The following is a 13,824-nucleotide window of genomic DNA, read 5'->3' as shown; positions in this document are numbered from 1 at the left end:
AAAACAGTCTGCCTCCCTAAGAAAAACATCCTTTTCCACAGTAAATAAAGTGCTAATATAATTAAACACAAACTTTATTTCATAATTTAGTAAAAAATTGTAGAGCTGGATCACGTTGCATAGTGCTTTATTAATTAAAATAAATAAATTAACATAATTCTACATCACACTCTTTATTTAAACTAACCAGTCCCATCAAACATTTCCATGTATCATAAATCACAGAGGATCGGTAACCCGGTCAAGGCAGTGAACAGTTTCCGAGGCCTGCTGGATTACCACGTAGCGTGTAATATATATTCTACAGATTAGGGGACTTATTTGATATGTATTCATTCGCCATGTGAACGAGTTTTATACACGTTGTGCATTACTCATTGGAATATAAACGGATAAAGATTTCCTTAATTTCGGTTGTCTATGATATCATCCTTGGTGGAAGTGAATGAACTTAATTTCGGCAAAAGAGAACAGGTAGTTTATGTGTTCAAGTAGATCTATTACTGATTATGATATATTCAAACGTTCGTTCAGTGGAATTGTTTTAAGTTGTCTTCTTTACGTAGGAAAGTAGAACTTACAAATGCCATAAATGAAGACATTTAATAGGAAACATAGTAAAGAGTGAAATACTTTGTGATAGTAATACACTACTGATAAACTTGATGAAACCGTAGCTACATAATGTACATGTATTTCCAAGCGTGACTAGTTTTGGGCCATCGGTAAATGTGAACACTTAGTAATACTTTGAGAAATAACAACATTCCTGCTACCGTATAAAAGTCGGTGGGGGGTGGGGGGGGGGTGTCGACGAAAAGCTCATGAATTCCTTGCGCGAAAGCATGGCGATACACGGTATTTTCCTAACACAGTGTTTTTGAACGAATCCTGGCGGAAATTCACCGTGAAACTTAGCAATTTCTTAGTGGTTTTTTCCCGCGGTGTTCGTGCAATTCTGGTCTGAAAATTTGAGAGGTACTGTAAGTTCAAGGGTAACGTGGCACCCGTGAAATCTGTCATTACTGCACCGCAGTTCTAGTTATGCTTTGAGTTGTGAGAACATGTCTTCTCTATACAACTATTTTTTAATAAGTCTTCACAGCAAAATAGTGCTAGAGACACACTCAGAGTTTAGAGATGGTTAAATATACTTCAACACTAAGCTGCAAGTCCATAGTCCAAATAATACAGTTATTTTGATAGTGTACTATGTTATAAATACGATGATTCCATTTAACGTCCTACTGTTCTGCTCTGAACTGGGCTAATGAAGACGGACATATGCCATACAGTATGCTATGAGGGAAATTTTGCCCGGACTGCAGCACTACGGCATGCATCACTGACATGGAGGAACCATGCCGGAAAATCTGGATGAACTTTCTCGGCCAATGCAGCGATTGAACACTCGACCTCCAGGCTAGCGAGCCAGCTTCTTACCCACCATGACCCCTGCAATAACTCTGTAAGTAATTATCTAAAATTGTTGTACCAGAAATTGTTAATCACCGCCATAACATTTAGAGCAGATAAAGCATTCGCAAGTTTCTAGAAAGTGAGGCACGGGTCAGTAATTTTATTGTTAAATTTTGAAAGGACTCATTTCATTAATCTCAACAATGAATGTAAATTCCAAGCAAACTGGATAGTTAATTTTTCTGCTTTACAAGAAATTTGGATGACAGATGTATAAAGATCAATTTAATTATATAATAGAATGATGTGAATAACTAAGTTTACTTATTATTATGTCTAAATATAAGATTTGTACAAAAGCCTAAAAAGTAGACCATTGCCATTTGAGAGTAACAATAACAAAGCTAAAACTTTTCACAATATGGCTTTAAAAAACAAACAAAACTAGGAGCTTAAGATTTCTCTGAATCTATATTTCTAGACCACTCTTTATACAATAATGTCAATATATCATTTTTGTAGAGATAATTATTAATGGAAATTTCTACCTGTAATTTCAAAGTTAGCCCATTTATAGTTTTACTTACTGCTGAAGACATATTTGTACACAATCTGGCTTGTTGCCACCCATAACTTATTATAAAATCAATAGAGTTCTTACTTTGGAAAGAAGACACTTTCTACCACAGCAAAATCTTGCATCAATACATCTCTTTCTGGTTTCGATGATAAACCTCCAATACTTTGTCCCATACCTAACTGTATAGCAGCCATAAGCTCACTAGTAGGTTTCTACAAAATACAAGATGTCACCTCATAAGTCATCACATTAGCACAAACAAAAAGCCACTGTGTCATAATAACATTATTTAATTATACATGTATATATACATAAGCTTAATAAATATAAAATTCATCCAGCTATAACTTAAAGTGTAATACTTTTTTCAGAAATGCATAGTATATTCACAGCTGACAAGGAAATACTACATCCAAATTAAGATATTCTTTTCACCTTCAACACAGTTCAAATGAGGGTTGTTTTTTTTAAATAATGATTTAAGTGCATAAAAAGTTTCTTGTTACTTAAATCCGGGTTTTGTTTAGCCTAATAAATTATTATCTAGCACTAGAAAGTCCACTGCAACATTTCTAATTTTGGTTAATCTTTATGTAATATTTCAAATTTCTAATAGTAAACTTGTGAAAGTTACATGTAAATGACGAGATTTGTGTTTTATAGACTGTAATAATCTAGTATAAATTCTTTTCTCTTGACAACGTGAAAATATATTTATTGCTTAATATAAATCATTTAATTTACTTATAAAAATAATCAATAACCCAAGATAAATGCCATCAGATGCATTAAATATATAAAAAGGCCATTCATAAAATTTAAGCCTGAATTTATCAGCAAAACCGTAAAAGTATTTTGAACTAACAGTATATCAATCTTTATTAACGTGTTATCTATTTAAAAGACTTATATTACAACAAATTGCATTTAAAGGAGCAGTCCCAGATTTCTTTAGGAGACAATAAATAAAAGTGGATTTCAAAAAGTATGAAAAGCGCGCGAGAGAGAGAGAGAGAGAAATGGGATTTACCGACCACTAGACACAAACTAGGTCATTTCGGGACTAACATATGGTTTAATTTTATTTCAATAATTCGCTTGCGCGCAGGGGTCTTTAGCAGTGGGAGGAAGCCGGAGGAACCGGAGAAAACCTACGAGGCTGGACAGGCGACCCTACTACTTGTCAAGTACAACCGGGGATTCAAAACCACGCCAGTTGACTCAATAACAGGCCTTATGATACAGCATGCACATGCTAACCATTCGGCCATCCAACCCCCCAGTATGAAAAGCAAATGGCTAAAGTGAAAGAAGGTCTATTCACTTTGTCTGAAAGTTTCAGGAAATAAAGTTATATATGTATATATATTATAAAATATAATTTAAAACCTATAATAATTAATAGCATGACAAGTGCAATACACAAATGTCTTCTAATTAAACTAATTATATTATTCAAAACTTCACTACCTTCTTAATTAGCTCTGTAGTCTAGTTACTACAGGTGATTTTTTTTTAACAAAAGAATTTTGCACAACTCTACCTTAAGTTAAATTATTATGAAAAATAACAAGATACAATAGCTAACAATAAGGCTTTGTTAACTTTACTGTCTTTACCCTGCGCAACTTAGTGTCTTTTTAATGTACTGCATTTAAGTCTAATTGTGAATAAATCTATTGGTTCACTCGGTATGACACAATAAGTTATAACACTCAACATATAATACAGTTACTTTTAAGAGAGTTTGGTATGAAAATTATTCAATGATGACAGTCATCCTATTCCTTCAGCTAACAAAACTAAAATAACTTTGTCGTTAATCTCTGAGATGTCATATAAATGTTTTCAGACATTATGTACATTACAATGTATATGTTCTCCTCCAACATAACCCACAGAGATAGATGTACAGTAGATGAATAAGGCTATATTATTAACTTTTCACACACAAATTCCAGACACATTTGATATTCTATATCACATACACCAATTGATAATTGGTGTTAATCAATTGGTGTTAATCAATTGCATAAATCCAACAGAACTTTCAATAAAATATCTAAATGACTGCATACATACATGTATGTACATGTAGGTCACCTGTTAAGATGTTGACTTGAGTTTGTACAAGTAATATATATTTTCAATTAATGGTCACCAAGTTTATAGAATAATAAGATTTTTTCTAAGTATAACCAGCTGTAATAATAGAATATAAGTTATACCACATGGATGTAACACTTGCCATACTTCTAGAGAATACGGTACAATCTTACCTACCGGTACATTTCCATTTTGTTTGAGACATGTGTTGTGTTAACTCTCCAATCTTCAAGGACACGAATCATGGAAAGTATTAACTTCACTATGGGCTTAGGTTTGTCATGAAAAGAAAGAATTCCTTTTCTTTCTGATGACAACAACATTTTTTGATGAAAATGGACATACTGTCGCCTACAAGCCACTTATGGTTTGCTATTTTTGTATTCAAACTATTCTCACTCAATTAGGATCAAAGTTGTCCGGCTCCAAAGTCTCGACTAATTAAATTGCTCATCATCAAACTTAGTCAAGATATTGATGTACTGAAATGAAATGAAATGGAGTTTAACGTCCTACTGTTCTGCTCCTAACCTGTGCTAATGAAGACGGGCATACTCCATACAGTGTGCTATGAGGGAAATTTTGCCCGGACAGCGGCACTACGGCCTACTCTTATATCGAATTCCAACTGCCAAGGGATCTTTTACGTGCACGCCAATGTGTACACGGGACCTCGGTTTTTCGTCCCATCCGAACGACTAGACAGCTTTCCTTGTCAGGCCCTCCGTCCTGCATCACTGACAAGGGGAAACCACGCCGGAAAATCTGGATGAACTTTCTCGGCCAATGCAGGGATCGAACACCCGACCTCCAGGCTAGCGAGCTAGCGTCTTACCCACTTAATCCCCTGATGTACTGAAACTATACTCTGAGATTGATGTAAATGTAATGAAACTATATGTCCCAATTGATGTAATGATATACGCCAAGTTTCACCATTCTCACTCAATTAAAATCAAAGTTGTCAAGCTCCAAAGTCTCAACTAATCAAATTGCTTATCACTCTGCTTACTCTTAGCAGAAAATGCTCATTATCGAACTTAGTCTCTCTTCATTAGACAGACAGACACCCATTTTAATACTCATAGTCCTGTGCTTTCTTTGAAAGGAGGGGCACAAGAAGCTAACAGCGGGGCTGATCTCCCACATGTAAATCCCAAATTAAATAGAAGACACATAAATTGTGCATTTTCTTTTTGTAAAGTATTGAACAATAAAAATGCTTCTGAGGCTATTAAAGCTGATAATGTAGTGAAAACTGTTCAAAATGACTCAGTGTAACAAACTTGAATTATTTTTTTACTCCTAATTTACACATCTGATACCATATGTCATCATTCAGTGGACTTAAACAATGGTCCTCCTTTCATCACTGACAGTCAGTATAGTACTAAATCTAAATACTTCACTGCATACTTTTCTTCGTTTTATCTACATGTAAGTAACTACAGTACTGGTATTTTCTGCACACTGTCATATGTAGAAGTTTTAGAAAAAGCAGGAAAATATCACGTTGGTAATGCTTGATTGGGATGAAGGGAGGGAATGACGGGAGAATAACAAGTGTTTGCTACCGTTGACAGATGGGAAGCTATCGCTTTGATATTGTATCATTATCACATAAACCATTTATTATTATTATAGGCATTTGTATCTGTATCGGCCGATATATTTCACTGTCAATATCTGATATTGGTAAACCCCAAGCATCAATCAATTAAATTATTAAGCAAAACCTTAAAAAAAGAACTTCATTTGCTGAATATTTAATTTGGTTATGTTTTACGGTGTTACAAATAGATTATATTAACAGAAAATAAATTACCTTTTTATAAGTAACTACACCAGCATGATCAACACGTCTGTGACCCAGTTTTCTGTCTCGTAGACCTTTAGCTCCTGGCCCAGTAGAAGCCATGCTAACCTGAGGTAAAAAATCAATTATACATGTAAGTTATAAGCTTATCCATAAAGATTTGATTTAACTGAAACAACCTGTAATGAGAGAGAGAAATGGGGTTTAATGTCCACTCGACACATACTACATGTAGGTCATTTTGGGACTCATTTCAATAATTCGCTTGCGCGTTGGGGTCTTTAGCTGTGGGAGGAAACCGGAGGACCCGGAGAAAACCCACGAGGTTGGACAGGCAACCCTACACCTTGTCACGAAACCGCACCGGTTGACTCAATGACAGACCTTATGATACAGTGTGCACATGCTATCAATTCAGACATCCAACCGCCCCCCCCCCCCTCCAACCTGTAATGATGATGATCATCATTTGAAATTTACAGATAAAATATTATCCAATCTTTTTATGGACTCAAATATATTATGTATGTAAAATTATGCAATGTTATGTTTCAAAATTTGATAATGCAAGATAAATACGGTAGAATCTGTATGAGCAGCCACTCCTATTCAGCGACATCTCCTTGTAAGCGGTCATGATAAATTCCCCCCTAAAAATTCTATTATTTCATCTCTTTATTCAACGGTCACTCCTCTAACGCGGCCAGCGGTCACTATTTTAATAATAAATTCAACAAAACAACGCCCATTCAACGGCCATTGTTGAATGATACCATCTTGTCGTTCTTTGTAACACCCCCGCTAATCCTGTGAGTAGTAGTTAATTAACTGGACCCCCACTGATTAGGTAAAAAGAAATGTAAAAATAACAATCAACCCTGGATTATCTGTTAATTAATCTTTGGTTTTATTAAACGACTAACCTGATCATTGTTTTCACGCGGAACGACACATGATTTGATACTGATTGAATAAAATAAAAGTACCGAGTTTTGTCACGATCATATAGTATCTCTTTTCCATTGCCACTTTGCTGTTAGACGGTTTAGCGCCTCCTATAATATTACATACGTAATTACACCCCCTGTAAATAGGTGATAAAATCAGCGATGGTTTTTTGTTTATGTGCTTTTTGGATAAAATACAATTAATTCATCGATTTTCTTCACAAAAATGGATAATTATTATCGAATGCATCACAATAGTAGACAGTAGTATCGAAGGATGGTACAAAATGACAAGTTTACAGAAGTTATGTGCGAGACTTGAGTAAAGAATTTTCGTTCGGCGCAAGATTCAGCTACGGTCAAATTTACCGATGCAAGTATTGATGTTTGCTTCCAATGCATCCAAGCGTAATATTTAATTTATGTCAGCACAAAAAGCACCGAGATTTTATTAAGAGGCCACTCCCGTTAAGCGGTCAGTCGTGAAAATTCCCTTGGGTGGCTGCTTAATGCAGATTCTACTGTATATTGAAAATTTCATTCAAATTACTTTATTTTGAGCAAAGTTTTCAATTAAATCATTTTATTAAATGGCCAAGCTGTTCTAATCTATTTAAAATCGAAGCCATCCATTTGCATCATGAGTTGATTATGTTCTTTTCATGTTAATAAATGACCAATTAATAATTCATAAAACATTTAAGGCCCAAAGAAATACCTGCAATAGGCAGATTTAGCTCTTACAATTACATAATGCTGGTTTAACATTTTTAAATTAAAAAAAAAAAATCAAATTATCAATGATAGACAGGCGCTATCAGCTTGGAGTCAGTTTGACAGAAAAAAGATATCTATCCATAGGTGATACTGGCTTTTTACGACCATATCATAGTTATATTTTCTGTAGAGATTGTCGAATGTTAAAAAAAGGGTTTTTTAATTTTGGTAAATGCTGAACCAAATTTACCCGTTTTTGGACTGAACTTAGACAATATTGTACTTCTCAAGATATTAAAAATCCCTCATATCACAATCAGAAACTTGCTTATTCCTAGCACAAGTAATACAAATGATCTAACAATACAAGAAACAAAATAGAAATCAAGAAATTTTCCCAGAAAAATCTTAATTTGGATTTCATGACAGATCTTGACTGAAATTGTCTGGTTAAACTTTTAACTTAAAATTGACCATGTAGGAACCAGGCTAATACATGTATATCATTGCACCTTAGTGCAAATATACATTATCACGACTGTTAGCTTACATAATTATGATATCTCTGATGATTTATAGGATTTCTTTACTACCAGGAAATCTATACTATCTTTTTTTTTAAAAAAAATACAAAATACCCATGTTGCAAGTACAATCTCAGCACAGAAATTTAAAAAGTTTATGTCCTTCTTTGAGTATTTCAATCTACATTTTGTTTATTGTCTTGAGTCAACAGCATGCCATCATCATACAATATAACTGCATTATTAAACTATTCTATCTTACATAACTTCACTTCACAAGGCATTTAGCCAATATAGATAGACAAATCCAACTTACATCCAGTGAGCCTTGTTTTTCTGTCTTGTCATATCCTATAGAAAAAAAAAAGATTGAAATACATGTATAAATGAATCAGCAGCTGCCAGGCAGGATACGCCCACATTTTGCAAGTGATGGATAGAGAACAAGCTAAAAACAAACGTGATTTTTTGTACAATCAGAGGCAATAATCCGGAGAGTTATGGCCTGAAATGTACAAATATCAAAAGGGACAGAGATCTTTAGGATAAAAAGATATGTTTTAAGTTTCATCAAAATCGGATAAAAATTGTGGCCACAACCTTCGTATTACACACTTCTACACAATTTGCGTACAAAGAGCGTCCATTTTGTCGGGCAGTTTTATTTCGATTTTCCAGAAATACGAATTCAACCTTCATTATGGTGGAATGGTGATGTATTTAAACGTTTTATTAAAATCGGAAGAAATTGTGACCTCTAGAGAATCCGCAAGCTAAAAATTTGATTTTTCGAACAATCAGGGGCCATAATCCAGGAAGTTAAGTTCGGGTATCCGGGATTATCAAAAGGAACCAAGATCTTAGTGTGTATTGTGATATATTCACGTTTTTTTTTAGATCCAATAAAAATTGTGACCCGACAAGAAAAACGTGATTTTTTGTTAAATCAAGGGCCATAATTCAGGAATTTACGATCCGATATGCGTGAATATCGAAAGAAACCAATATCTTTCGGTTATAAACAGGTATTTCAAGTTTCATCAAAATCGGATCAAAATTGTGACCTCTAGAGGGTCCACAACCTTGATTTACCAGATGTTTACACTATTTGCGTACGAGGGGCGGCCATTTTGTCTGTCAGTTTTGGTCCGATTCTTACGAAATTCGAACTCAACCATCCTTAGGGTGGAACGGTGATATATTGTGACGGTTTTTTAAATCGAATAAAAATTGTGATCTCTATGGGGTCCACAAGCTAAAAACAAGATTTTTCGTACAATGAGGGGCCATAATTCAGGAAGTTATGGTCCGATATGCGCAAATATCAAAAGGAACCTAGATTTATGGGTTATAAACATACATTTCAAGCTTAAACCAAATTGGATAAAAATTGTGACCTCTACAGTGTTCACAAGCTAAAAACATAATTTTTCGTACAATCAGGGGCCATAATCCATGAAGTTACAGTCTGATACATGCCAATATCGAAAGGAACCGAGATCTTAGGGTGATAAACCTATATTTCAAGTTTCATTCAAATCGGAAAAAAATTGTGACCTGTAGAGTGTTTACAAACAATTGTGGACGGACGGACAGGGGCGACGACATAATCAAGTAAAGAATGTCTATTGCTGCACTAAACAGCAACCAACATAGTTCGGCAGAATGGTGAAATAATTGTGCATTTTGTGCTAAGGTGCAATGCTAGAGAAGAGAATATTTAAGACTAATAAGAGGAAGCAACATTTCCCCAGGACTACATGTGTACCTTACTGTTCATGAAATTCCACCTTGAAAAGAAAGTGTTCTTTCACTAGCTTCGAGCACATCGCTAATACGTTGAGACACAACTTTCCAATACATGTAAAAGTTCTGCAAAAATCATCCATTAAATTAATCAAGCAGGTTTTTTTTTTTTATTGACTTGATTGACCATGGCAGTTAATTAATAGATTTCATTCACTTATAAAACACCAACACTTATAAGCTTACATTACACACAACTATTTTACATTGAAAATGGCACCTTCAATAGAAGGCTTGATGTCGCTTTAACTAGGTACATCTTATCAAAGCCTTCATGTAATACACTACAAATGTAGGCACTAATTTCGATTGGGTACAACCCCACCTTGGAAGCCTATCAGATTCCTCAATCGTCGGGAACACCAAGTCTCGCGCTTTCAAGCTAAAATGTCTACCTGTGACCAGAGGCGTGACAATCGAGTTGCAAAGTTCAAGGTTCATTCAATGTCAAGGTTTCTGCGGAAGTCGCGATGTCACAACCTCTGATTGGACGCTACTGCTCACATGTCTGTAGATCACATAGCTATAAGTTCGGGAATTGTGAAGTAAACGGCAAGATGTTGTAAAACTCACAGTCGTTGCTTCAGGAACATGGGAAAATGGGTAGAGTTAATTATATTCATCCTCCAATGGCAATACCATATTTAGCCCCATCAATCATTGTGACGTTTTGATGTGAAAGAAAACGTCTGGCCTAGAAATACTAGTGATATCAATCAAGTAATATTTTACACATTGGTGTAATTGTAACAAACATATTTTCTTATAAATTAAAGTAACTTTCGCTATATTTATTGATGTTCACTCTTCCTCAGAAAAAATACAACTTTCATTTAACACCCACACATATTTTGGGTACTCCGAAGGCCGAATACATTAAATTTTTCTTTCCATTTGATGCATCGTGAGTAGGCAGAATGCATTGATTAATGAGAACAGCATTACCGGTACCGTACAAATTTTGGCAATCACGTATGTTGTAAAAAAAAATCTGTGCAACTGTTTTGATCGTTTGAGTTTGGGCAACAAATTGTAACTGAAATCGAAACATTCTTGATAAGAATAGTTCAGAATGTCTACACATTGTTTATTGTCTAAAGTTATAAAATGAATTTTAAAAATAAATAACCCGTTATTTAAAGAGTCATCGCAGATAGCGTGTATTATTAGGTCACGTGTGTTAATTTTTCAGTTTTGCGCCAAATTTAACCATTTTCACTGTGAACCTGCTGGAGCATACAATAACTCATATAGCATGGGACCTAATGCTGTAAATTTCAAAATGAAGCCGGGATTTTCAGAAATTAATTGCGTTACGGAGACGCAGGATTATAAAATTCTAAACAGTTCTTCCACAACGAAAATATATACAGTACAATAAATCGAAAGTAATGAGAGTATCTGCAGATAATTAAACCGATTTGCTGTATGATAATTTTTGGTATGTTTTATTGATGAATGAATTTATAAAAATAAAATGGACTCTAAATAACGTTATATACGTATTCAATGGCCTTGCCAAAGAAAATGTTAAATACACCGGCATTTATAGTAGATGGTTGAGGTTAATTGACAGGACTGTCTAAGTGTAAGTTCATCAAGAAATATTAAAGATATTCAAGGGTGAGATTCAAGTCCTGTAAACGAATATCGTTCTTTTTGTTCTGCATTTGTGTTCAAAAGAAATCATCCAAGGCGGGAACAAAATAATGGACTACAGGCATATTTATGTGTGTAAACGCCCAAACTCATTACAGGGTCCAAGAGCAATAGCTTATTCATACACAAAATTTGAATTGTCGTAAAAGAGCCAGACACTGTCACAATACACGCGCCTTGCTGCCACCCCTTCTTGTAAATGAAATGAAATGAAATGGGGTTTAACGTCCTACTGTTTTGCTCCGAACTGGGCTAATGAAGACGGGCATACGCCATACAGTGTGCTATGAGGGAAATTTTGCCCGGACAGCGGCACTACGGCCTACTCTTATATCGAATTCCAACTGTCAAGGGATCATTTACGTGCACGCCAATGTGTACACGGGACCTCGGTTTTTCGTCCCATCCGAACGACTAGACAGCTTTCCTTGTCAGCCCCTCCATCCTGCATCACTGACAAGGGAGAACCACGCCAGAAATCTGGATGAACTTTCTCGGCCAATGCAGGGATCGAACACCCGACCTCCAGGCTAGCGAGCCAGCGTCTTACCCACTTAGCCACCGTGATCCTCGCCACCCCTTCTTGTACGAAATGATCTATCCCGATAGAGGGGGGGATTTCAAACACATGGGCAAGTTTTTAATAACCATAATTAAGTTGTTTGTTCATAATCAGAGAATTCCGTTTAAGAGCCATTCCACGAGAAAACCATGCAATATCATGCAGATGTTCGAAGGTGGGGGTCTGCCGATTGAGTTCATATTCGCAAGGTTAGGTCGACCCATCGAGTCTACTCCACAGACAAAATCGCTGATTTCAGAAATTAACCGTTTCCGAAATACAGGCCGATTACGTTTTACGACCGATTTTTGCCATTTTCAGACCAAATTTTAGCTATTTTCCTACTATCACTGTTACGTGACCCTTGCAAACTAGGTTTTGGTTGTTCATGATAGTCAGGGTTTTACTCTATCAAATTATCATGGTCACCCGGCTAAAGTTCCTTTTCTACAGTAGGTGTCAGGACTCAGGAGACTACACAAGATACGTGTCTGGAGATACCTGAAATGTACCATATCTTCAGATCGCGATAACTCCACTGGAGCAGGGTCTGCGATAAAAATTAAAATCAATTTATTTCCAGCTTGACCAGTTCTTGCAACATAAGAAATAAAATCATTGTCAGCTAAATTGCAACAGTATGAAAGTTTGTGTGGAAAGTTACCAAAAACTTCCTTCAGTTTTGATTGGGATACATCGGTGGATTATTCAGGTACCGGTACCCAATCGCCTAAATTGATATTCAAAGGGTCAATATATCAACTCCGACTCCCTTTCAACCCGCTTTGCCAAAATATTTAGTCTCAGTGGTTTGGTATCCAGTATACAAATCCAAGATTGCATCTCCAGTGAATATGGATTTTCGCAAATTCTCGATCTAATAGGAGCTTTTACGCGCGACGTATTTCCGGTGTCTATTTTTAGCCTGGCCTTTTTCAACACGGGTCTTAACATGGGAAATGCTAGGGAAAATAGGTTTTTTCCTCTTTTTCTCTTTAAATACAAAAAGTATTATTGAATGCCACTCTTGTAAGTTGCGTGTAGCATTCGTAATAAATTACCAATTTCAAATCGCGTCTTAATTATTTTTGTTTCGTTTTATTGACAATATACTGCGTTGTATGTAGCAGACGATATATGTCAAGCTCGCACACGGTCAAGTTGACCACAGTACGCAAAAGCATTACAAAGATGCATTGCTGTATGAAGCTGATTTATATGTTTTGTTTTAATTTTACTGCAAACAATTAATAGATAACATCTGTTTGCTTGTAAAATGCCATGAAATAGAGCACAAGAGTAAATAATAGAATGGGTTAGAGATGTTGACCTGCAGTTCCACGAAAGAATTATTCAAGGCGATATTAAAATTTAAGCACAACCGTAGCACATCTAAGAAAAGAGAACAAATAATAATCACGCTGTATAGAATGCACTGAGTCCAGTTACATATTTTCATTCAACAGTTGTTCTCTGAACCAAATACTGAATTAGAAATTGATAAAATGGACACAAATGTATCGTTCTTCTTCTTGGTTGCGGCAAGATAAACTGATTGGATTAAAATTTCACTGAGTGCCAAAAGCTGAGCCAAGACGATTTATGTGGTTACAATTAACAGAAAAAAAAAACGGTTTTAAAAAATATTCACAGATTCAACTTGATCGTCGTTTTATTCTTTCCGTTAT

At 35.4% G+C, this 13,824-nt stretch overlaps 1 protein-coding gene across 4 annotated transcripts in view; it reads right to left on the bottom strand.

Moving 5' to 3' along the window:
• Positions 1-13,824, bottom strand: part of LOC126815461 (phosphatidylinositol 4-phosphate 5-kinase type-1 alpha) — a 50,413-nt gene that overhangs the window by 31,699 nt on the left and 4,890 nt on the right. For all 4 annotated transcript variants that reach the window (XM_056099376.1, XM_050541114.2, XM_050541117.2 and 1 more), the window contains exons 2-4: positions 8,426-8,460; positions 5,931-6,029; positions 2,081-2,211 (exon numbers count right to left, since the gene is read on the bottom strand). In XM_056099376.1, coding sequence (XP_055955351.1) covers positions 2,081-2,211; positions 5,931-6,029; positions 8,426-8,460 — 265 coding nt within the window. The remainder of the gene's footprint in view (positions 1-2,080; positions 2,212-5,930; positions 6,030-8,425; positions 8,461-13,824) is intronic.

Source organism: Patella vulgata, chromosome 3 (assembly GCF_932274485.2).
Source record: "Patella vulgata chromosome 3, xgPatVulg1.2, whole genome shotgun sequence".
Lineage (NCBI taxonomy): Eukaryota > Metazoa > Mollusca > Gastropoda > Patellidae > Patella > Patella vulgata.
This window is presented reverse-complemented; position numbering and strand designations above follow the sequence as displayed.